General features: G+C 38.7%; 1 protein-coding gene across 13 annotated transcripts in view; it reads left to right on the top strand.

Moving 5' to 3' along the window:
• The window catches only part of CPAMD8 (C3 and PZP like alpha-2-macroglobulin domain containing 8), a 68,271-nt gene that overhangs the window by 23,930 nt on the left and 20,028 nt on the right, over nucleotides 1–24,313 (top strand). For 12 of the 13 annotated variants that reach the window (XR_007507117.1, XM_049809374.1, XM_049809371.1 and 9 more), the window contains 21 exons: nucleotides 907–1,079; nucleotides 1,189–1,338; nucleotides 1,452–1,613; nucleotides 3,678–3,820; nucleotides 4,817–4,882; nucleotides 8,117–8,348; nucleotides 8,988–9,141; nucleotides 9,738–9,880; nucleotides 10,359–10,410; nucleotides 11,089–11,387; nucleotides 11,811–12,036; nucleotides 12,594–12,770; nucleotides 15,562–15,643; nucleotides 17,171–17,327; nucleotides 17,801–17,875; nucleotides 19,899–20,064; nucleotides 20,623–20,709; nucleotides 21,633–21,769; nucleotides 22,147–22,302; nucleotides 22,703–22,765; nucleotides 23,146–23,384. Coding sequence is in view for 12 of the 13 variants with exons in the window: in XM_049809374.1 (XP_049665331.1) it covers nucleotides 907–1,079; nucleotides 1,189–1,338; nucleotides 1,452–1,613; nucleotides 3,678–3,820; nucleotides 4,817–4,882; nucleotides 8,117–8,348; nucleotides 8,988–9,141; nucleotides 9,738–9,880; nucleotides 10,359–10,410; nucleotides 11,089–11,387; nucleotides 11,811–12,036; nucleotides 12,594–12,770; nucleotides 15,562–15,643; nucleotides 17,171–17,327; nucleotides 17,801–17,875; nucleotides 19,899–20,064; nucleotides 20,623–20,709; nucleotides 21,633–21,769; nucleotides 22,147–22,302; nucleotides 22,703–22,765; nucleotides 23,146–23,384 (3,139 nt within the window). In the remaining variant the exon portion in view is untranslated. The remainder of the gene's footprint in view (nucleotides 1–906; nucleotides 1,080–1,188; nucleotides 1,339–1,451; nucleotides 1,614–3,677; nucleotides 3,821–4,816; nucleotides 4,883–8,116; nucleotides 8,349–8,987; nucleotides 9,142–9,737; nucleotides 9,881–10,358; nucleotides 10,411–11,088; nucleotides 11,388–11,810; nucleotides 12,037–12,593; nucleotides 12,771–15,561; nucleotides 15,644–17,170; nucleotides 17,328–17,800; nucleotides 17,876–19,898; nucleotides 20,065–20,622; nucleotides 20,710–21,632; nucleotides 21,770–22,146; nucleotides 22,303–22,702; nucleotides 22,766–23,145; nucleotides 23,385–24,313) is intronic. The other variant, XM_049809369.1, reaches the window with a different exon arrangement.

The following is a 24,313-nucleotide window of genomic DNA, read 5'->3' as shown; positions in this document are numbered from 1 at the left end:
GGATCAGGCTAAAGGAGAAGATCATGCAGTTAGCATGGGGAAGGGAGATGGAGTGTGAACTCCTAGTTTGTACCAGGAATAACAGAAAGATATGAATCTGATGAATTCAGGGAGCAGGGGGATAAAGAATGGTATACTTGGGAAGTTGCATACAACAGCTGTCAAAGGAAAAGTCCAGCTATCCCAGTAACATGTCTGCAATAGTAGCCAGTTCCAGAGAATTAGGGAAAAAGTAAAACTTCCCTTCATGTACCCATCCAGCTTCTGGTGATCAATGGTTTAGGAATTCATAATAACTTTCTGCACTGAAGGTTGGTTCTAAGGTGGTGTATTTACAGGTTGCCCAGAGACATTTTGATTGCTCTATCATTGGAAGTGTTCAAGGTCAGGTTGGATGGGGCTTTGAGCAACCTGATCTAGTGAAAGATGTCCGTGCCCCCAGCAGGAGGGTTGGAACTTAGATGATCCTTAAAGGTCCCTTCTAACCTAAACCATTCTATGATTCTATTTAACTGTTGCTGGTGAAATATACTCTATAACTGCACAATCCTTTTTCAAACTCATTTATACTTTTTCTCTCTGCAGCAATAGATACCCTTTCTTTGTTTATTTTAAATGACTTGATAACTTAATTGTATATTTCCTTGATTTTTATGGCAGGAAAAACATTGGGTAATCATTCTTTATACTGCTCATTATGTTATGGGTGCTAATTGCCTATCAGCTTTCATAAAGAAAAGAAAAAAAAAAGGAAAAGTTTCTGAGTTCAAGAAGAACACTTGCAACAGGAACAAGGGAAGGATGCAACTCCTGGATGCAGAGTTCTGTGCCTCACAGCATTTGGATGGGGCAGGAAGAGACTGATTTTGATAAATAAAACTGTCCTTTCTACAATTTATTTTTTAGCACCTACCAGTATCCCTGCAGCAGAGGTCGAAGTCTGCATGACATTCCTCCGTTTCTCAGTAGTTCACAACATGGCTCCCTTGGGCCGTCTTCTGGTGTATTACGTCAGGGAGAATGGAGAAGGGGTCACGGACAGCCTGCAGTTCACTGTGAAGTCCTCCTTTGAAAATCAGGTATTGGCAATGTAGCTAGTGGAGAGGAAGGAGCGGTGTGTTGTCACTCTTTGTAGTTTTGTCTGCTGATTGTAAGTCAAGATAATGGGATTTAATGTTAAATTCCTAGGTTGCAGTGGCGCTCTCAGCAAATGAGACCAGACCTGGTGATGTTGTGAATATCAAGGTCAGAGCTGCAAAATCAAGCTGTGTTTGCATTGCCACTGTGGATAAGAGTGTCTATTTGCTGAAGACAGGTTTTCAGCTGACAGCCAGTCAGGTAAAAGGAAGCTTAAGCCACTGATGTCTTTTTCTTAATACTGCTATCTGCACTTTACCTTTAGTAAGTAACCTTTAAACCTAAGGAAAGCAGTCTCTTCCCTTTCCCTGCAGGTTTTTCAAGAGCTTGCAGAGTATGATGTATCTGATGCTTTTGGAGCTCCAAAGGAAGAAGGGCACTTCTGGTGGCCAGGCATGTCCTCACGTAGACGCCGTAGATCTTCTGTCTTTCCCTGGCACTGGGACATCACCAAGGATGCTCGCTTCGCGTTTACAGTAGGAAGAATCAGCCTCACTTCTCTATGGAGTGTCTTTTTTACTTTCATGTTTGCAGGATTATTTTCAGCTCCATAGGCCATTATTTTTTTTCACATCAGAGCTGTTTCTCTAGGGGGTTAGGCTGAAAAGTAATTTCTAAGAACAGAGAGTACACTGTTCCAGCAAACGTATTGGAGAAATGTGCTTTGGTTTTGGCCAATCTTGAGATCCTGTTGGGTGAAGGAATTCATGCAGGTGCTCCGAAGAATCAGACAGGGGACCAGAAAGTTTCTCCAGTCATGGGCGAGCTTGCAAGTCTCTTCTGCAGTTACTTTGACAGGGAAGGAAGGTGGAACATGAGTCTTTGCTTTTACAGCCTTTTAGACTATCCTTTGGAAATCATTTAAACTTCTTTCCTGCCCCAGTTCTGCCAGCTTCTGTGGCCATCTGTGTGGAAGATCAGTAATGGTTTTTTTGTATCCTTGATCAGGTTACTACTTACATACCATGCATTTAAGTAATTATGTTTGTTTGATGTCTTTAAATGGTTAAACTTGACCAGGTTTTAAAGACTTTTTTCCTTTGAAATGTGCTCTGTATTTGCATCAACTTTCAATCTGGGCATTTAAAATGAGTTAGTTAGGGTTTTTTGTTGTTTTTTTGTTGTGGTTTTTTTTTTTTTACATGTACTCATGCAATAATTCATTTCTTCATTGCTTTGGATACTAACAATGCAGTCCTTTAAAACCAGTTTGGTCATCTGTAGGTTTTAAAAGACATACTACTGTGTTTCCATTAGCTTCTTGCTTTCCTTTTGATTAAAATTATTGTTACCTGATCTATTTGAAAAGTTTTGCTTGTTAGCCTCTTTCTTCCCTTCCTACAGTTGCACAGTAAAGTCCATCCACCCTTTCAGACCCTGCCGACATCCTCCCTCTTTGCCTTCCACACCACTGTGGCACGTAATCTCTATTCGCTGATTGCCTGAAGCTGTAAGGAGATGCCACGTGAAAGGCTGTGATATACATGCTTTATATTCTTTACATAGGCTTCTACTACTTGCTGCTCTTAACGGGCCTAGAGAACCAGTGTCACAGCTCTAATGTTTTATGTTCTTTCCATTTTTAATCCACATAACTGCTAATAATAATGAACCTGGCTTCCTTCAGATCCTCTGTCTCATCATTCTTTGTCCTTTCTGCAATTTTAGCTAAATTGTTCTATTGTGTTGTATTAAACACCACAGGCTTCCATGTATTCCCCCAATGCCTCAGTCTCTTAATTGTAAACTCTCAATCCTCGTTACTGTCCGCTGCTGCAGGAGTCGCTGCTTCTTCTCACCCTGTGATCTGTTGGGGTTTTTATTCTGATGCTTTTTTTTCTTACTGAGAGGCATAAACTGTGGGGAAAAGGTACATATGTTAATAACTGGTATGTATGCATTACTGTATACCTGATCTATAATAACTGGATGTGTATGTAAAGAGAACAAAGCTCATACTCCCTTTGGTGTCTGGGAACTGCTGTCTCTTATGAATAAGTGCATTTAGGGGACAGAGCTGGCAGACAGTTTTCTTATGAATTCTGTATTTTTACTGTGAAGCTGTGTGGACAGTTTCCATTTTGCTTGGCATTCCTGGTAGTGCAGAATTGGTGATGTCTGATGTGAGAACTGCCTGCTAACTGCAGCAGAACACACTGGAAACTTTTAGGAAGGGTAAAAAGCTGTAATGTAATATTCTAGGGGAAAAATATGTGTAATAATTTTTCACCTGTAGCTGCCTGGCAGTTACACATGCCCAGTAGTGTCAGATACTGGTTTAAATGCATTTTCCAAGCAAACAAGAACTTTCTCATAAAATCTCTGCCTATAAAGTGCCTATATATTTTCACATTAACAGTCATTTTTATATAAAGTTTTAAAAAATCCTAAAGTTTCAATTGAAATTTACTCTATAAATGTTGGAATAGGGTTGGGGAATTGTGTTCAGAAAACTTGTTATTGGTACATGTTTAATTTTATTTTATTTTTTTTTTCCCCTTGCTGGTTTGTGTTTTGTGGTCTTCGTTTTTATTGTCTAGGAAACTGGCTTGGTTGTAATGACTGATATAGTCAGCTTAAACCACAGACAGAATGGAGGCATGTACACAGATGAGGCTGTCCCAGCTTTTCAGCCGCATACTGGGACGTTGGTGGCTACAATGCATTCTAAAATAGCACCAAGGTAACATTTTTGTTGTAATGCATATTGTCTATGATAGCTTTAGCTAATTTTTTCTACATTCTCAGTTGTTTTCTACTTCCATGCCTCCAGGAAATTGCTTGGTTTAGACAAGGTGGTTGTGGGGAAACTCTCTTCCATTGTCTTGATAGACATAAAAATGATAACTGACGCTACTTTGTTAAATTAATTCTGGAAAAAAGCAAAGTAATATTCTTCAAAATAATCATTCGAAACTGTTTGCATATCTTAGTTTTCTGTGAATTAGTTGCTGCTTCTCAATATTTGCAAACTAGCCCTTGTTTTGCAGAGTTGCTCATTGCTCATTATTTTGACCATTCAGCTGGTGGTCAAAATAAATAAAATGAGGGACTGCATGAGGAAAAAGTCATGAAGTATTATGACTAATGCTGCAACTGAGGATGTGCCTTCCCTTTGTGTTCTGAACCACCTGGTGGCCTCTCTTAGCAGAGTAAGTTTTGGAGGTTAGTGTAAGAAAAATATAATGAAGCATCACAGGTGTAGAAAAATGGGCTAAATTATGAAAATATTAGAGATCAAGACAATTCCAAGAGAAGAAATGGAGTGGAATATAAAGTAGTGATTGTAGTAACTGCCATTAGTAAGGCTATATCATAATATCATGGGAAGTCACATGCTCTATACGGTCTCTTTGATTTTGTTTGGTGAAAGAATTTGGATAATAAAACCTTTACTTTACGCTAGTTTTTAAGATTATCTTATTTATACTATCTTTTTTAGCCTCTTATTCATGTCTCCAGACTGTTTGATGTGTGTGTGCACAATGGGATCATTTGGAAAGACTGTGTAATTTGTGTTATGGATGATACACTCATTCATTTTTTTAATGTTTCTATACTAGCTAGAGTTTCGGTTGGTCATGTGAGCTGCATTCAGGTGATAACACTGATTTATCAGTTACTGTTAAAAACGTTTTAATAAAAGAATTCATTGCCAAGGACTTGTTTCTTGTTCCAGCAGAGCAGAGAAGAGAAAAAGAACCTTCTTTCCTGAAACGTGGATTTGGCATTGCCTCAATGTCAGGTATTGACAGGGAATTCCCTTAATTATATCCAGAGGGTTGTATCCTCTTCAACTACAGAAAACAAAGGTCTTTAAAACCTACTGGAGTTACATTGACATTCTCTGATGTTCTCTGATGTTTTTTGTTGTTGTTGCTTTTCCTCATTACTGCTTTAATCAATAATCTTTCTTTGTAACGTTTCATCTGGTCTTGAAGTGTATTCACTTAACTTGAGCTTGAAGTGTGTCAGTTGTGACTACCTTGCAACCCATGTGTAGTTCACCGTGGTGTCACAAACAGAGGAGTATCTTCAGGGAAGAAAAGGAGCAATGCTTTGGTTCAACACACTTCTAGGTTTTGCTCGCTTCTGGAAAGGTTGTATTGACAAGTTATTGAAGAGCAAGTGAGGATATAGGTTTGCAGATATAGGTTTGCAGCTACTGTGAGGAACTACTTGTTGCATAAGTTTGCCTTACAATAAATGCAAGTCAGACTGCTCTTGCAATAAAAAGAGACTGTAAGATATAAAGTGATGATGCACTTCTAGCTCTGTGCTAAAATCTTCATATGAACCACAATTCTATGTACCACTTAAAAGAGCAAAGGGGAATGGGAAATCTTGCTAGAGTTCACAGTCAAGAGGCAAGACCAGCCCCTTAGAAATGCCAGTTTCCATTTACAGTGGGAGATGAGTTGGGTCTGGATTTGTGTTTGGACCCTAGGGTAATCCAGAAATGTCAATTTCAGCGAGTGCTAGTGCTTTTCTTCCTTTCCACCCCTATTGTAGCACCAATTCCTGCATATGCTTTAGTGGGAAAATGATTCCAGGGTAATATGTGTGCGGAGATGGAGGCACAATAGCTGCTTCTGTAAATGCTGGTATAGCCTAACCATGCACTGGTGAGTGTTCTGTATTGATTGCTTTTTAAATTGCACAGACCTCTTCTTTCTCTTTCATCTGACACAAGAGCATCTCCCCCAAACCTTAATTTACTGCCCAATAAATCATGGTTTCCACCTGGTACAACGGGAACTAAAAAAAATGAATAAACAGATAACTAATCTTTCCCAGAAACAGCACATCTAGGATAATTTGAAGCAATTATTGAAAGGCTTCTCCAGGTTTGCTAGTAAACTTCATTCTCAACAAATGATTATAAATTAAATTTGACAGGAACTTGCAGCAAGTGTATTCAAATCTGTTCAATTGAGCATGAAATATGCTTTGTAGAAATACACAAAGAATTCCAGAAGTGCCCATTTGGGCCTCAGCAAGCTGGGGCAGTTAATTATAAGTGGGAGAGTGTGGAATAAAAAGTTGCAGATTGTATTTTCTCCACTTCATTTCATTAGAAACAACTAAGTTGAGCATTCCTTGATTTCCACTCTCTTGAACAGGAAGAATTTTATTTTTTTTCTTCTACCAGTTATAATTATAATATACAATCCTCAAAAAAGAAACAAAAGCCTAATGTCAACTTCCCAAACCAATTCTAAAAATTCCTAAAGCCTGGCTGGAGGGTCTAATGGCTGGAAATGTGTGTGTACTTTGGACCCCCGCCCAGAAGAGTAAGTGCCCTCATGTGTGAAAATAATGTTAATGCTGGTTATGGGCTGAAATCCCAGTGGAAAGAACATCAGCTGCAACAAATTGTCCGGTTAAACAGACTGGAATACTGCCAGTTCTGGAGCTAGGACACCCTTCTGCTTACTCTTCAGGGCTGAAGTTTATTGCAGGTACCAGCTACCTAACTCCAGTTAGGATGAAGACCTAAATATTAAGAAACTAGTGTGCTTAAAAGAAGTTAAAATAACTTGGTGCTGTCAAGTCAAGTGCGTTTCCCAGGCTCACCACTCTGTAGTTTGAGCTGGGGAACCTCATTCATTGGCCAGAGAGCTTGGAGACTGACTGAACCTAGCATGCCTATTCAAAGGCATAGCGATCTCTAGTTTTTTTATCAAACTACTTGTTTTTATCCTTTTCCTACTGTGATATAAATACACAGACCAGTACATGATATGCTGCCTGGTTACTGACAGTTACCATAGTTTAAGCTCATTGAAAATTACAAACAGTTGATTTAGATGATGAAAGTAAAGATACTTCATTGGTGCCGAAAGTGTGAATAACCTTCAGCTGAAAAGCGGTGAAAGCCCAATTCTTCCGTTTGTCCTGGATGTGAATCAGGCGGTATTGCAGTGTTGAAAGACAGTGTGTTATGCTGTAGACTCACAGAGCTTATTCTGAAGATCTTGCTTTCTTGTTTTCCATGCCAACTAAGATGCACGTTGCTCTCAAAAGATTACAGAGCTAGCAGCATGTGTATCAAGCTCTGGGGAATAAATAAGAACTTGAGAGAAAACAACCTTAGGGTGTACTCATAACTGCACCAATCATCCTGCCAGCTGAGCCATGAAATAGCTTTTGTTCTTGCTTTAGAGGAAATGTTTTCTGTTCCAGGCAAGGCCAAAGCTTCTTTGCAGGAGGGAAATAGCAAAGTCTGCAGAACAAAATTGAATTTCTATTATTATAAAGCATGGAAGAGGATACCAGCTTTATGATATCCTGTTGTGGTATGCGCAGTAAAGCTAAATACTCAGAATAGAAATTTGATTTTTAATAATTAGTTTCAATCCTCGTTGGAAGAAAATGATGTTTTTGGAAATATTTCTGAGTCAGGCATTCCAAAAACCAACCAACGAAAATGTTTCTGAATCAAAATACTCTCCCCTGGACAAGCAGTTGCTGAACTCGGTGTCTGGAAAATTTCTCATTTGCCCTTATGTTCAAGCAGAGTCTGCAATGTGGCAATGTATACAAGGACAATGGGTTCCAACAAAAATTACTTTTATTTTGCTAGCTGTTAAATTATTTATCCAGGATTTCAGTCTAGGATTCTTTCTTTTCTTTTCTTCTTCTTTTTTTTTTTTTTTGGACTTAGTGCAGACATTTGCCTCTAAGAAAAGTGACTCTATAAAGCTTTTAATCCAGTAGGTATTTGTATGTTAGACTGTATTTTGCAGAAGCAACTACTTGCAGTTCTGCCCCTTATAAATGTGCATAGGTCTCAAAAAAACTGATAGAAAACATTGAGCCTTTTATAAGCTGTTGTTCAAAGCAGACGCTGATGCTATCTTGTAAGTTTGGATCTGGAGGGAATTCCCCAAAATGTTTGGGTCTGTGTGCTTTAGCTTCATTCAAAAGCATTTCATTAATCTGATCAGCTGGAGTTATTCCCTGTTCTCTTTGGTAGTAATATAACGGGAGAAGCGCAGCTGCATGTGGAAGTGCCAGACTCCATCACTACCTGGATAACCGAAGCTGTGGGTCTGTCTGAAGAGAAGGGGTTGGGCATTGCCAGTCAAACAGAACTGAAGACATTTAAACCTTTCTTCATTGATTTCACCTTGCCATACCATGTCATCCGGGGAGAACAGACCAAAATCCCACTAACTGTCTACAATTACTTAGCTGTCTGTGTAGAGGTAACAGCCCTCTTTACTCCTGTTACTAAATTCTCTTTTATCATCAGAATTTCCTAAGTGATCTACAACTTACAGTAGATAAGGTATAGGGATAATGTAGTGATAAGCTCAGCATAAATGCTTTGAACGAGATAAAAATATTGCTTTTCAATATGAAAAAATGACATTGCTTTACTTGCTTTTAGCTTGAAACAACTGTAGTAGTCTGAAGTGTCTTGGAACACTTCAGAAATACAACTATTGAAGAATGTAGGGAAGACAATTAGGAAGCTTATGCTGAACCACAGAGAGGAAGTTCTGTCATAATCAGAAAGCTGCTGAAAGTAGTTTGTTTTGAAAGAATGTGGTGGTGTTTTTTTGTGTTGGTTTTTTTTTCCCCAAGAATTCCTGTCTCCCTGGATATTTTCTTCTCAAACTCATTATCCGTCTAGCTCCAGTAGCATCATTCTGAACTACCTGGAGAATTGCTGAGCTGAAAGTAATGCTGTCAGTCAAATATATTACTAGAAGGTTTGAAGAGTGAATAATCTGTGCTTAGTATGATTTTATTAAGCATTTTGTGCTTTTCAGATTTTGCACATATGTCAGTTGGTTTTGCAACTGAAATTTGCAATAAATGGCATTCAAAAATTTTCACAGGTCCATGTGAAGATTTCTGTTCCAAAAGGCATAAAGTTTGTTGGGCATCCTGGGAAACACCATCTGACAAGAAAGAAGTGCGTTGCCCCTGGGGAAGCTAAACCCACCTCTATCGTTTTGTCCTTCAATGAGCTTGGACTGAGCAACATCACTGGTAGTATAGAAATAAAAATAGCTTGCTGCTTGAGGGATTTTTACAAGTGTTTCTTTTTATTCCTTTTTCAGAAGAAAATTCTTATTTCCCTAGTACCTCAAAGTGGAATCATTCATTCCACTTGCTGCCAACTTAGCTTTTCAACCTCGTTTGTTTCTGAGAAACAGATTCTATAGCTATAATGCACTGAAGAGGCTGTATGAACAAACTTCAGGACATTCCCTGGTTATCAGTTTTCCTGTTGTGTGATATGTGGTCATAAGGTTTGGACCTGTTATATCTCCCCAAAGAGATCAGTGGAAGTTTTTAAATAAAAGAATAAGAACAAATTCTGTACAACTCTCAAGCAAATAATCACAGTAATTGTGCAATGCTGGAAACTAGGAAAGAGTTTCTTTTTTGCCCCATGACTGTCCAAATATTGTCTAGTTTTAGATGTGACTGTTCAATACAGAATGAAGGTAATATGAGAGAGCTGTAATTACAAAACACTTTGAGGTATTGTTAATCAACTGTAACTAGTTTAGATCTTCACTTGAACTCCTGAAGATCTTCCTATCTCAAAATCTCTGCTTCTTTTCCCTTCTGTTTCTTAGCAAAAGCTTTTGCTTATGGTGGAACTAATTGCTGTCAGGATGAGATGCAGACCTTAAAGAATGGCAAGCACTCAGAGGACAATTATATGGACAAAAGGACCCCAGTGGGAGTGGATTATGTTCGCAGTAGTGTTATTATTGAGGTAAGAAAATATGAATTAGTAATAATTTGGAAAAAAAATTATAAATTCTTGGGCAAATCATGAAAGCTTTTAGGTAGTTAATCAAATGTGAATAGGTTTATAAGAAACTTCAGGTTGATTTATGGTATGTTTACATGATTGGAAATAATCAATTTTAGTGGTATGTGTACAGAAAGAGCCCGTTTGATTCTGAGTTTGTGCTGGTGAATCTTCAGTGCTGTTCAGAAGAAAAAGGGATAGACATTTTATTAGATAAGCTTGTTCTGTTAATCTAAGAAATATGCAGTGATGTGAGATTTGCTAGTAGTGGTTAGCATACCTCTAGCTAACAGAATACAGTGTAATAACTTTTCAATAAAGGATATAAAACACTGTAAGCAGCAGAATATTATTTCTGTATTTTGTAAGTAAAATTGAATAGCTGTTACTGCTAATCCAAGCACTGTATTTTTATGTATGAATTTCTGTCTTTATGTAGCCAGAGGGACTGTCCAGAGAATACACCTATAGTGTGTTCTTCTGCCCAAATGGTAAGTTTATGATTTGAATGAGATATTAAGTTTGTTTGATTTAGTTATAGTAGAAACATGTGGCTTCATCTCATAGAAAAAAAAATTTAAAAAATCTTTGTTTCCATTTCTCTATGATTGATGAGTTATGGTGTGTAGGAGGAACTTTTGAATAAAGAGTCTTTCTTACCCGGCTGGCTAATTATGAATTTGCTTTAACTGCCCAAGTGATTTCTGGAAATGGCAATTAAATTCCTTTACTTTACGAAACAGTTTAAGTATTCAGCACTGTGGACAGTAACTGTGACTGTACTGTATTTTCAGTTGATGTTTTAAAATTCAGTTCTGGAATCAGTATGTCCGTCCTGCCTGAGATTTGGATAGCTCAAAATTGGCTCCAGTAGCTAAACAGAGATGCTTTTGACTACTACATCAGAACTGAAAAATCACTTAAAGATTTCATAAGAAATCCAGCTAAGCAGTTTGAATTGAAGGATTTTCTATATTGGAAGGAGATATAAATAGGAGATGGGAAGAAAAATCCACATGTACTTTTATAGTTTGTTTAAGAGAAGCTGGAAAAAACATGTACTTAGGAAAGGTCTGTTTGTTTAAATTTTAGTAGTTAGCTATGGGTTATTTTTGAAGTATGTGAGCTAAGCTCTAATTCTTACAATATTCCATTATTTTTCTGACTAGAGAAAATACACATTTCTACACCTAACAAATATGAGTACCAATACATGCAGAAACCTGCCCAGATGACACACTTTGACATTGCTGTGAAAGCACACAATGATGCTCACCTGGCCTTGTCCTCTGGTCCACATGACATGGCAGAGATGACCGAGATTGTTATTGGTGGACATCAAAATACTAAAACTTGGATTTCCATAAGCAAAATGGGTGAGCCAGTGGCCAGCAGAGACACAGCTGGTATCCTCTCCTGGGATGAATTCCGCAGCTTCTGGATCAGCTGGAAAAATGGAATTATCCAGGTAGTGAGTTTATCTATGTAATGGTCTGGAAGTCTTTTGCTCTCTTAAATAGAGTTTGAGCACACATACGGCAGATTTTCGTTAGGCTTGTTGTAGAAGGTGAAAGCTTTGTTCCTGTTGCTTTTTCTATATTAGGTCTTGAGCAGGCTGTTTTAATCGGAACATATCTGCTTGCCACATTATGTTCTCAGGACCTCAGTCTTTGATGTTTTTAGTGCTAAGTGTGATGAAAGCCTTGGATGTCAAGCCTATGGAATTCTTATTAAGCTTCCTTGGATTGTTTTGTGGGTGGGAAAGAGAAACGTACTGGTCCATCTACAGTGTTCTCTGATGCACACATAAGTTACTAGATCCAAGGACACATGGCAGACTGACTTTTTATATGTGGGTTCTTGGAACTGCATGGTTTTTTGTTCCTTTCAGGTTGGCCATGGTACTCGGGTGCTAAATGAGTCTATTATTGTGGAGTGGACAGTCCCCAAACAGCTTGAGGTGAAGTACATTGGCTTTTCCACAGGCTGGGGGTCAATGGGAGAGTTTAAAATTTGGAGAAAAGAAGAGACTGATGAAAATCACAATGAAGCATTTACTCTTGGAGTTCCCCACAACATAATTCCAGGATCAGAAAGAGCTACGGCTTCAATAATAGGTATCAATTATGAGAAGGTATCACTAGGCACCAGTTATCAAATATGAAGAGGTACTGCAGCTGTTACTTACTTGTGACCAGTATTTGAGTAATACACACCAGATAAGGTGGTTATAGGCAGTTACAAAGATATATACTGCTTAATTCTGGGACAAATAATATTTTTTCTTTCGTCACTTGTTTGAACCCTGTTTGAGTTGACAGTGACTTAAAGTTGATACCATCTGAGGGCTTTGCAGAGGCACTGTCTGTTAGAATTCATGGTATTAATTTCATAATCATCATGATCACAAGTTGTGCTGTTCTAAACTAGTAATCTAAATTAGGGAGTTATGGCTAATCAAACTCTGAAATGTGAAACTTCTTTATTCCAGCACGAGCTTGAAGGGCTAAGACTTAACATTTGAAGGACTTCTAACTTATGATACAGTTTATTTAAGCTGACTATGTGTAGCTAGTAGAAATTAGTGTAGTCAGATGGGTTTTAATCATAAGACATCAAAAGGAAGTAAAGCGTAATTCCTTAATGCTGAACATATTGCCTCTTTTTCAAACAGGAGATGTGATGGGTCCTACATTGAACAACTTGGACAATCTTTTGCGATTGCCATTTGGATGTGGGGAGCAGAACATGATCCATTTTGCTCCTAATGTTTTTGTCCTGAAATATCTGCAGAAAACCAAACAACTTAGTCATGAGGTGGAGAGTGAAGCTACTGATTACCTTGTTCAAGGTAACTCATTACACTTACAATTTATAGAAGGAGAAAAGGCTTGTAAGTTGGAAGAAAGTTTTACTACTATCACATTGTCCTTTCTAATCAAGAGTATCCCAAGCGATGAGGAGTCATCATTTCTTGTAGGATAATCTCACAGATTAACAGATTTTGATGGCAAGAAGTTTTCCCTTGATATGTAGCCTGTTTCCCTTCAAGAACTCATAGTTTAGATGCTTACTGATCTATATTCTTTTATCTTTTTTTTTCTTAGGCCGTTTATTTCTATGTTTAAACATTTCAGAAAGTCAAGGAAAAATACATTTAGTAAAAATCTGTATGTTTAGGTGTTTTGCCTTAATCATAAACTGTCTTTCCACTCCTTTAGTCACTACATGGCTCTTCTGATCTTTCTCTTTAACAGCATTTTCTTAGTAACAGTATACCCAAAATCAAAAGTTAATATCCAAAGTAGTTAACTTAGAGCCATATAATGAAGGCTTTTATCTATCCTTTCAGTGTCCTGTCCTATCTCTCTGAACAGCTCAAAGCAATCTATCTTTTTATGTGCTGTTTTTCTCAGCATATGTTTGGGAAGAGCCACATGCAAAATAGTTTTATAACTAAATACAATTCTCAGGACAAGTAAGAATTCAGAGATCATTAAAAACAAGAATTACCCAAAGGGACAAAGCTGTCTTGTGTATGAGTCAGACAATAGTCATGTCATGAAATCAGAGGTGACAGGATTAGGTGGTTCTCCTCTGAAAATATAAATATAAAATGTAATATGTAATATATTTCTTGTATTCAGCAGCAAAAGCCCAGTGCTGCTTCCTTTGCCTGGCTACGGTCATTTCACTTGTAATTTTTTGTGCTTGCTGATAGCAGTAAGACAAAGAGAGTTTTTTAATACTTTGGGTCAGTGTTTCCTTTGCAATATCATTTGCTTTTGTTTCTTTTTATGAATCTGCAAACCTACCAGGTTTTTGGCTCCAAACTCTGCCTGCTAATTAACCCTTACAGAAGAAATCCTCAAGACTTTTAAACTTTTCTGTGTTTATTGGAGCCCTGCCAAATATAAGGTTTAGATGGGAAAGTCTGTTTGCTCACTCTAGAAGGCTTTTGTAGCTTACTAAGCCAGAAAACTTTTTCATCACTTAGTCATCCATCATAGAAAGTGCTGATACCCAGCAATTCCCATATATTCCCTAATCTTTAGAAGTGGCCTGAGCTAAACTAGCCAGTAATTTTTCTACTTTCCCACAATGCAGTTCTACCAAAGCAGGTGAACAGGTGAAAACTGGAAAGGTGAACCTCTCCAGTGAGTCCAAGCATCTAGAGGAGTGTTTAGAAAAAAGAAGATTTCAGAAGAGCAAGCAAGACATAAAGTCTGTGCCACTATCAACCTAGCAAGCAAACAAGAATAAATGTAAGAGCAATGAAGCATAAGTCAACTCAAAATGAACATTCAAATAAAAGAACAGAAAATATTATAGACTGATATAAAAATACAACTACTTAATTTGTCCATCTAACACACTGGAAATGAATACTTAGGAACCATTTGAGGACAAAGTGCTCAGTAGTAAATTGTATCTGAGGCCTATGTAGAAGAAAAGCAATCTCATTTAAAGTAACACCTATTGTTTAGAGGAAAAAAAAATATATACTGTTACTTATGCTTTCTGCCACGTATATATCCCACAATCCCCAGAGACATTTGTTTTTGCAACAAGAGCATCATTAATCTCTAGGGCTTTGCACCTCCCATTTTTCAAACCATTCTATCTGCATTCCCTATGAGCATTGGAAGGCTATGGAGCAACAGGAAAAAGTGTAGGAGTCATAGGCAGCCCTTACTCGGGGATTGTGGAGCTGCCTATATCTGGAGAGGTCAACAAAGAAAGCTCGCCTCCAGAAATGAAAAAGTAATCCATTCCCATAAAAATATCATGCAATGTGTAATAAAACATCTATTAACGTATCAGAGAATTAAGCAGGCGCTAAATGTCTTTGACACAGTCTCCTTGCAGTTTTGACGCGTCTCCATATCAAATACCCATTCTGAACGGTTTGATCCCAATGGGCATTTAAGAGCTTTATCAAAGTGTGTATTCCGTATTCCTCAATATAGAGGCTTAGAGTGCTTTATTAGGATGAGCAGTTCATGGTTGTAAGACAAACAGGTTTGAGAAGCGAATTCTTTTCCTAATAGGAAGAGCAGTTTGACTATCTTTATTTTCAATCTCAAAAGACATTCTGGTAGAGAGTTCTTACCTTCAGCATTCAACTTGTTGATAATTGTTGTCTAAAACAAGCCTTATAAGACAGCCCTAGTAGCTAGGAAGTGTTTGTATATGTTAAGATCACAGCTATTTTTGTCATGTTACACTAAGTTGTCCCAAAGAACAGCTTTGGAGAAAGGTCTGAATCCAGTTGTATCGTTATAGGAAAAAAAATTTCATCTGCATGGTACTTTCAGTAAAATGGAAGGAGAATGGCTGTATGCTTAAGTGAAAATCTTTCAATACTGCATCTTTTCAGAGAGGTATAAAACTTTTAACGTTTCTACTGGCCAAAATGCAGGAGTTGTAGTCTTACAGATGTTAGCCTGAATGGTTTTCTGAATAAGCTACAGCATACATACACAGAGCTGGCTCTATCACTCACAGCAAAATAAGAGGTTGCTTTGGGCAGCAGAATCCCTTACACTAGTGCCAGATGGTCTGAGTCTTCATTCACTTTACATACTTGTTTTTCTCTGTGTGAGGATTTTGGACTCCCCCAGTTCTTTTGTGACTTCCAGGCTACCAGCGCCAGCTGACCTACAAGAGACAAGATGGTTCATACAGTGCTTTTGGCGAGAGGGATTCCTCAGGGAGTATGTGGTGAGTTGCTATTTAAAACAGAGTTAGAAAATTCAGTGTTTGCTAAATGGGAAAAATACACAATTGGCAAGGAAAGAAGAGTAATATTCCAGCTTCCATCATGGTATCGCACACAGTGGAGAATAGAAATAATACTCAATGACTATAGACTTACTGTTTCAATGCTGCTGAGTGTTCATACTATACTAGCATGCGTACTACAGATATTTCAAGACTCGGGGGCAGTTAAGGTAGTCACATCTACTAATATGTCCAGGCTTTAGGCACAGAAGCTGTAGTTAAGGATCATATTTTGTCTACTGGAATTGGAGTAGCAATGTATGGGGCATTTAAGCACCTAATTGCTCTAGGGAATGGAGCTTTGCCTGAAGCATGTACTGAACAACTTGCTGTCTCTAGAAGTGGCAGAGGCGTCTAACAGGGTAGGGAGAAAAAAACCCAACCCCCAAAACCCCAAAGGAGTCTTTCTCCCAAGTGCTTTATATCCCCTCATGGATGAAATGGAATGGTACGGATTTATGCCCTGAGAATTGAAGTGCTGGACCTTACAGAGTCAAACAGTATGAGAGCCAGAAATTATTAAACTGAGAAATCAGCTCATCTCAGTAACGTCCCCCTTAGGAAACCATGGCCTTTACAGTTGTACGTTACATCACATTAGCATGTTAGTTGACTATAATATCTCAGATGTAGTAGATTCTTGTCTTCATTCATTTGCTTGTGCTTCTCCATCTGCTCTGTATTTTGCTTTAAGCTGATTTTCTTCATGAACTCATTTGAGGGGAAGTACCACTTCTATGATGCTGCTGCCTCACTGTTTCTAAGATAGTAAACTTTTATCTCAGATCTGGCATCTCCCAGTCCCTAGATGTAAAATATGGTGACATAGAATTACTTAACACTTGAAAAATCCCCTGCCAGCCAGCAGGCTTTCTACCCTCCCATTCCTCAGAGGCTTGTAAAACGAATGATTCAATCTCCCAAAGCTGGCCAGAGTTCACACTTGTTGCATGTCAGAGGTTTAGAATTCCAAAAACACTTCTATTGCTTTCTTAAGTCTTAATTCTGTATAAAGTCTAACACAGCCTCAGACTTTAGCAGTGGGTCTGGATATCTTTTTTTTTAAGTTAACAGTAGCAAAATTGGAAAATTTAGTCCTCTCTTTTCTTTACAAATAATTCCATATTTATAAGGATATTGATTCTTAATGCAAAAGCTTTAATAATGTGGGTAGCAGATGAGCGCCTATAAAAGGGAACTAAACTTCAGAGTGTGTCATAACTAAGACAGCTATATCTTCCAGTTATACTTTTCAATTTAATCTGTTGACCCTTAATCCTGCTCTTATCCAGAAGTTTGGACAGTGTTCAGGTGCTTTTATGTACTATTAATTTTTTTTTAACAATATTTAGTGTTTCCCCAACAAGATTTTTAAAATTTCTGCTTTCTAGGAATGTTGTTTTCCCCATACTGATACATTATTCTGAATTTGTTTTCTCAGTAAAGATGATAAATTCGTATTTACAGGCTAACAGCTTTTGTCCTCAAGTCCTTTGCACAGTCTCGTGGGTTTATTTTCATTGACCCGAAAGAACTAACAGCTGCCAAAGACTGGATCATCCAGCATCAGAAAGAAGATGGTTCTTTTCCTGCTATGGGCAGGATACTAAATAAGGATATTCAGGTAAAAACTATACAGACTCAAAATCATGCAATAGGAGCATTTTTAAAGTTATTATCGAAGCATGAAGTGATGCAGTTTCTTATGCCTAATATGATATTGCATTTGAAAGGCTAGAATAGTGTAGGAAGAACCAGGAGAATTTCAGTAAAGAGTCGTCTGTCAGTGTATCTGTGTGCTGTCCTGTTAGAATGGAAAGCAAGATGTCAAGTCTTGCAAAACACTTCAGAGTCATGTCTTGGAGTATGAAGTTATGTGCATTGAGTCTGTTCTCAGGCTATTGCTAGGAAAGGAAGCTACAATGTTGGGTCAGGTTCCTAAAATTCGTACTCCTTATGTGCAAAGGAAAAGAAGTTCTGTGATGCCACAGCTTCTCTTATAGTTATAACACATTCTTTGTCTTGCTTCAAGAGTCTTTTTATCCAGCGTCCTTTTCTCTAGTTTTCATCCAGTGGTTTGCATTTGTTGTCCTCCAGGGTGGAATCCATGGTAAGATCTCCCTGACAGCTTATGTGGTTGCATCTCTTCTGGAAACAGGTGTAACTTCTGAGGTAATAAAAACTTAGCTAAAATAGCTCTCATGTTCTACATATTCTAAAAATTCTCTCCATTTTTTTTTAAACTTGATTTTACTGCTGTTCACTTTCAAAGTTCTTTGCTCACTAGAATGATAGCATCCAGGTAACAGAGGCTGTTGGAAAGCCTTGAGATTATTCTAAAGTTAAGGAATCTTGAAGTTATTCAAGGTGATGTCCCATCCTTCAGCCACCACCTCAAGGGTTATTCTACCAGAGCAAAACTCTTCCCTGCAACCCAATCCCCCAACCTCTCCCAAAAATAGCTGCAAAAAATGTTTTCTGTCTTGCAATTTCAAGGTGTGATTGCAGCCTATGCAGATACTGGTAGTTTGCCTATATATACTCAAAAAAACTTTAACTAGCTAGCTTAGTGCTAACAGCAGATTAACTAGGTCTGCATAGGCTTTGGGGATCCAGAAAACTTTTGCGGTCTGCCTTTTGCTACAGTGGCCAAAATGCTACTGCTATTAGATTACAGTATCTTTGGAGAGCTGCGCTCCTGTAATGTGCTGGATTGAGGACTCTGGAGAAAAATGTTTCTCTTCTTTGTAATGAGACAGAACAGGAACACTACAGAAAAAAATAAAAGCTACATAGGAACATGCAATTACGCTGGATAATTTTTGAAGGAGGGGAAAAAAAGAATCACTTCCAGTACAACTGGCGTTTTAAAGATTCTTTCTTAAAACTCACGGTAAAAACAGTGCTCCTCTGCTCTGTTGTATTTTTGCCTGCATGCAATTTCACTAGAATGGAGGTGGTCAGGTAACGTCACATTAAACGTTCCCACTAACTGACTGGGAAAATGTCCACTTGCAGATGCGCTGAACAAGCCATGGATACAGTTCTTCACTTGCTCTTCAACAGCCAAGGGAAAGAGTGGTGGTGGGCAAGTAGGTCTGTACAGGTAGAACTGGAAAATTAAAACAGGAGGTGTAGTGGATATTGCAGCATGTCTTGGTGATCTGTACTCAGACAAAAGGATTGCCCATTCAGGCAGTCCATTTCAACCCAGTGAGTTTATGGAGACTTTGAAACAGCCAGTGCAAACAGCAGTATCTATTCAGAAATTCTGTGATAATCTCAGCACTTCTGATGGCATCCCTGTAGAGCTTGAAGAGTGAGACCATGCTGCTGCTGCAAGCAGATACCCCCTAACCACCAGTTCTTGTTGGAGCAGAAGGCTTTCAACCTTATTTAAAATTAAAAAAAAAAAAAAAAATCAGAAAAATCCTCCAATGCTCGGTAGAGTAACTTTCTGCCTTCCTGTCAGTGGTGTCCTCCCTCTGAGAAGTGATGTGATGTTCTCCCTGGGCTGCTGTGTGTCAAGACAGCCCTAGCATTTTTATTTGCTGGAAGTGCAGTTTATGTGAATCTAATAGTTTTCCTAGAGGAGATTTGCAAGTGTTACTAACGATCTTAGCTAGGAAATGAGGAAGGGGAAGGTTAGTGCCACAGGGAAATCAAAGGAAACCAAATTACACGAAGTCCAATTAAATTGTTTCTATAAATTATCAGAGCCACGTTCCTACATGGTGAGGTCATTGAGGGAGTTAATAAAACATGTTTGTTGGCTGCAGGGACCCCTGGGAACCTTGGCCTTTATTATCCTCTGGCGTCTGCTAGACGCTCCAGAGTGTCAGGAACACAATCAAACATACAGTAGAGAGCTCGCTTCTGCTCTGTTCATCTGCTGCCTTGCAGGGGCATGAAATTTCTTCAGCTTTAGGGGGGAATAAATGTTTCTCAGTGTTAGTCTAGATCATTCTTGCTATGCTATTTGCTCCTTTTTTTGAATTTGTGATGTGTGGCTTTTCTTAGGGAAAGGAAGCTGTTAGTGTCATTCTGCAGAGAGCAAAATGCATCTTTCCTAGCTGTTCGGGTTTTTTTTGTTTTTGTTTTTTTTAATGGACATAAAGCGATGAGAAATAAAGTTATTATAATTTCTGAGATACAGAGGCTGGTAATCTGTCTGGGCTCTTTCCCCTAAATATAGGAAGAAAGAACAGCTATTGACAAAGCAAAACACTTCTTAGAGTCCAACTTGTATTCAGCAGAAGACCCCTACACTACTGCCCTGACTGCATATGCCCTGACACTGCTACACAGTCCTTCTGCTGCTGTGACGCTGCGGAAAATGAACAGCATGGCTATTACACAAGGTACTGTGCTGCTGTGTCCAATCTGGCAAGTCCCTGAACTGGCAATCCTCTTATAGGAACAAGCAAATAGCCCTTGCAACTTGAATGATATATTTGAGTTACTAGAGAGGATAGAGCTTGTGAGATGAGGTCTTCCTCACAGTACCATTTGACTTTGTAAGGCAAGAAGAGTTTTCCTGATTCTCTGTAAAGAGGGCTGAGTACCTTAGTTCCACACATGCAGCTGATGCTGAAGGAAGGCAAGTGTACCAGAAGCTCTGCAGTGCCTTTCCTGTCAATATGACAGAGTTTGCCTTGTAACACAGCATATTCCCTGGTGGTGTATTTTGATCCAAAATCCAAGAATTACCTAATTTGTCATGTTGAGCCATCTTTATAATTGCAAAGGGAGCCTCTTGCCCAGGGGATGCTTGTCTAAAAGGAGGGACAGTGCAGTTCAGGGCGTGAATCTGTTCTTTGAGTCAATGCAAAAGTAGAATTTGATTCTTCCCATATACAGAGGCTTAGCTGCAGTCCTGCTGTAATAACATTACATATTCCACTGTCCTATTTTTCTAGATGGCTTTACACACTGGAGCTTGACGGGAACTCTTGTTACTGATGAAGATACCTTCATGGGATTTAATGATGGTCTCTCTCAGTCAGGTACTTGTACTGCAGAGACAGAGATAAGGGAATGGGCTGCAACAGCAGGCCACTGACTGTATGTATTCTGGTGAATTGCTTATATAATACAAGGTATTTTGAAGATGGCAGTCAGTCAGGACAGGGTCTGGATGAAATGAGAGCTCATAAAAGGCAGGTAACATGCTGAAAGTGCTGGTTAAGAGCAAATGAGAGACAGCTAGATGTGGTCAAGACAGGACTGTCTTTTCAGCCCCCGCTATCTCACTATTTTTCAGTCCAGTTTTATAAAGACAGCAAGTGATGCAGAAGAGTAAAAGCCATATGGGATTTCATCAGGGAGAAATCACTTGAAATGGAAATCTGAGAGAAGTCAAAACCATGTAATTTTGGGGCTGTTTAGCTTGTATTTTCAAATGGACCTAAGCTGGGGAATGTATACCCAGCTTTTATTGCCAGTCACTGGCATTTCAGCTGATTTCCTAGACTTTAACTATCAAAGCCACAACAACAGTGAACGATGTTATAATTTTCAAGTCACTTAAAGCCACTGATTCTTCTAATATAATGTAGGTGCACCAATGTTCAGGAGGGATCTAACTGGATGTTGCAAGAAAATCTCTAGGACAGGAATACAGTATGGGCAGCAGCAAAGTAGAACTGGAGTGGGAGAGAAATTCCTTATGGGATACAATCAAGTAGAAAGGAGGTTATCTATTGTGTGAAGGAAAGAGCTTACGTTGGAAGCAGAGATATCTTTGGAAGGTGATGCATCTTGGGTGCACACTTTTAACTTCACTTTTCTCTTCATGTGTTTACTTCTACAGGCTCTTAACTTTTTTTTTTTTCAGTTAATGACTATTCATAGAACTATCTCTAGACCTGCCCAGATTCTCACTTCTAGATGGTATTTTGATTTTTATTTTTTCACCCCTGTTTTTCAGTTGTTTCTGCAGAAGTGGAAATGACATCTTATGCCCTTTTGACGTACACACTCCTAGGAGATGTGGCCTCTGCACTCCCAGTAGTAAAATGGCTTTCACAGCAAAGGAACGCACTTGGAGGATTCTCATCTACTCAGGTGGGCTGCCTCCGAAGAAGGTAGCTTCAATGCATGCATAATCAATTGTAGAAATCAATTGATTCAGGAATGGTTAACACAGAGTTTCTGTCTAGAGTCCGGACAAAAACTGTCTGTATCCTGGTAAGAAGGAAACCTTTCCGGTGCTCTTTACTGCTTTCTTCTCAGACTGATAATTTGGAAGGATCTAGACTTTGTCTTTACAGATGCCTTTGACAGCAAAAGTGAACAAAACCTAGTGTTTCTTTTGCTATCTGAAATAATAAGGAAGATTCTGCTACCAGAAGCTGGTGACTGTACAGCATGGTGCTTGTTTGTAAGTTTAATGTGCTTCTGTATTCCTCACTGTTCTGATCTCTACCTCTTCTGATCCGTAGGACACTTGTGTAGCCCTGCAGGCTCTGGCTGAATACGCTATCCTTTCTTATGTTGGAGGAGTCAACCTTACCATTTCCTTGGCTTCTACTAATCTAGACTACCAGGAGACATTTGAGCTTAACAAGATGAATAAAAAAGTCCTCCAGACTGCAGTGGTAGGTGGCTTTGTGTTTATGTAGCCAATTTTTTTAAAGTGATCCATGTGAGCTGTGTTCTGAATGACAACTCAGGTAAGTTCAGTAGTGGGAAAAGCACAAGTTAAACACTGAGATCTTGGGACTTTCTGGGGTTTTATGGCTGAGTTCTGATGTGAAGGAGACAGCACTCAAAGTTAAAGGCATTTTTACCATAACTAATGCCTGATGCTTATTTTGTGCTGCTGCTTGGTTCTACCATTGTTAAATGCAGGTGGCTGAAAAGAGTGAGCTCTGCTAACTTCAATTCTGCAGTCTCCTCTATAACTGGAAAGGTATTTTGTACAGAATAAAGCTAAAATTGATATTTGTTTCCATTCTGAGTGTCATGTCTTGTGTCTTAACTGTGGATTCTCCCCAGATCCCCAGTATTCCAACGGGGCTGTTTGTGAGTGCCAAAGGTGAAGGCTGCTGTCTGATGCAGGTAAAGTTGCTATGGGGCTGGAGAAAGTTTGTGAGCAGATGATCTCTAAACTCACAGTCTGTTTGCTACTTTTTTTAATCCCAGTTTGCTATGAGGAAGGAGTTACACTTTGAATTTGTCTCAAAGTAGTTGCATAACTTGGTGTTGCTTTAATTCGTAGAAGTAAATGTGATTGTACTGGGGTGAATCTGCTCTGGTACAGCTTTACCTATATATAACTGTGTTGTAAAGCCTCTATGGCCTCTGTGCCCACCATTACCTCTCTCTGAAGAGATCTGGTGTTTATGCTGGTCTTTAGGGAACATTTGTAGATGCTATGAAACGTTGGGGTCTAATAAACTGCCCTGATCTGTTTTGGTTTTCCCCCCTTTCTGCTGCAGATTGATGTCACTTACAATGTACCTGATCCTATTGCCAAACCAGCTTTCCAGCTCCTGGTTAACCTGAAGGAGCCAAAGTCAGAGCAGCATCTTCAAGCTCCAAATCTCCTGCGGTCTATCTCTCCAGATGAGAATCGCTCTGAAGCCTTGCACAGAGAGAGGGCACTGGTGGATGATGATGACCCAGCTTCAGATCAGGACCATCGGGAATACAAAGTCATACTGGAGACGTGCACTAGGTAAGAAATGCCAGTCTGCATCATGTTCTGTCTGTTTCTCAAAGACCTACTAGTTTGCTGATCAGCACATCTATACTGATACATTCATTGATACAGGAAAAATATCAAATTCTTTCTGCACTGTCCGTGTCTCAAACAGCATAAGATAGAACACCTCACATGCAGATTGCAGAATTTTAACCATAATTGTGGGTTGTAGGACAGAGTTATTGCATGGACATCCACAGCATTGTCTGCTGGCATTAGTAAGTTTAGTACTAAGAATATGTCAAAGGTAGAGAAACAAGATCAAAATTTACTAAGAGGGCAACACCTTGGGTTTTTATCATCAAGTTTTATTATTGCCCCTCCAAACCCTGAAGAAGACAAATTGAATGTCCTTTGCTTGTATCAGAAGGAAAATAAAAAGTTCTGGATTATTTTCTAGGTCTTCAGTAACAGGCTTTCCTTAAAGCCTAAAAGAGCTAGGTAATTCCAACTGGTTAACTAATATCTTAAACGTGTCAATAGTTTTATAAATATTATTGACTTGGTTTCAATGTTTGAGTTGCTTATTCTTCAGTTCTGGATACCAAAAACCTAACAGAAGATGCTTGTTGCCATGGTATGAATTTGGAATCTATGGTAAAGTCACAATATGTGCAGTTATTTGTTAATAAGCTCTCTAAAGCTCATTGCTTATCTCTTGTTCCATATAAAGAAATTTAAAATAATTTTTGAAGATGGCATGATACTAAAGTCCCAGCAGTTTCATTTCTAGCTCTCAAAGCACTTAGCAAAGTCATTAGCAGTTCTGTCTCATTCTATAGATTGATATTGTCTATAGACAAACAGCAGCAAGAATAGTTTCTGACCTGTATTCAATTCACTTGCATGTTTTGCTTAAACATGTTAGTACTGCTGCAGTTATCAGGAATTGCTGATCTCTT

This window comes from Accipiter gentilis, chromosome 8, assembly GCF_929443795.1.
Source record: "Accipiter gentilis chromosome 8, bAccGen1.1, whole genome shotgun sequence".
NCBI lineage: Eukaryota > Metazoa > Chordata > Aves > Accipitriformes > Accipitridae > Astur > Astur gentilis.
The sequence above is the reverse complement of the archived record's forward strand: the minus strand, read 5'-3'. Positions and strand labels throughout refer to the sequence as shown.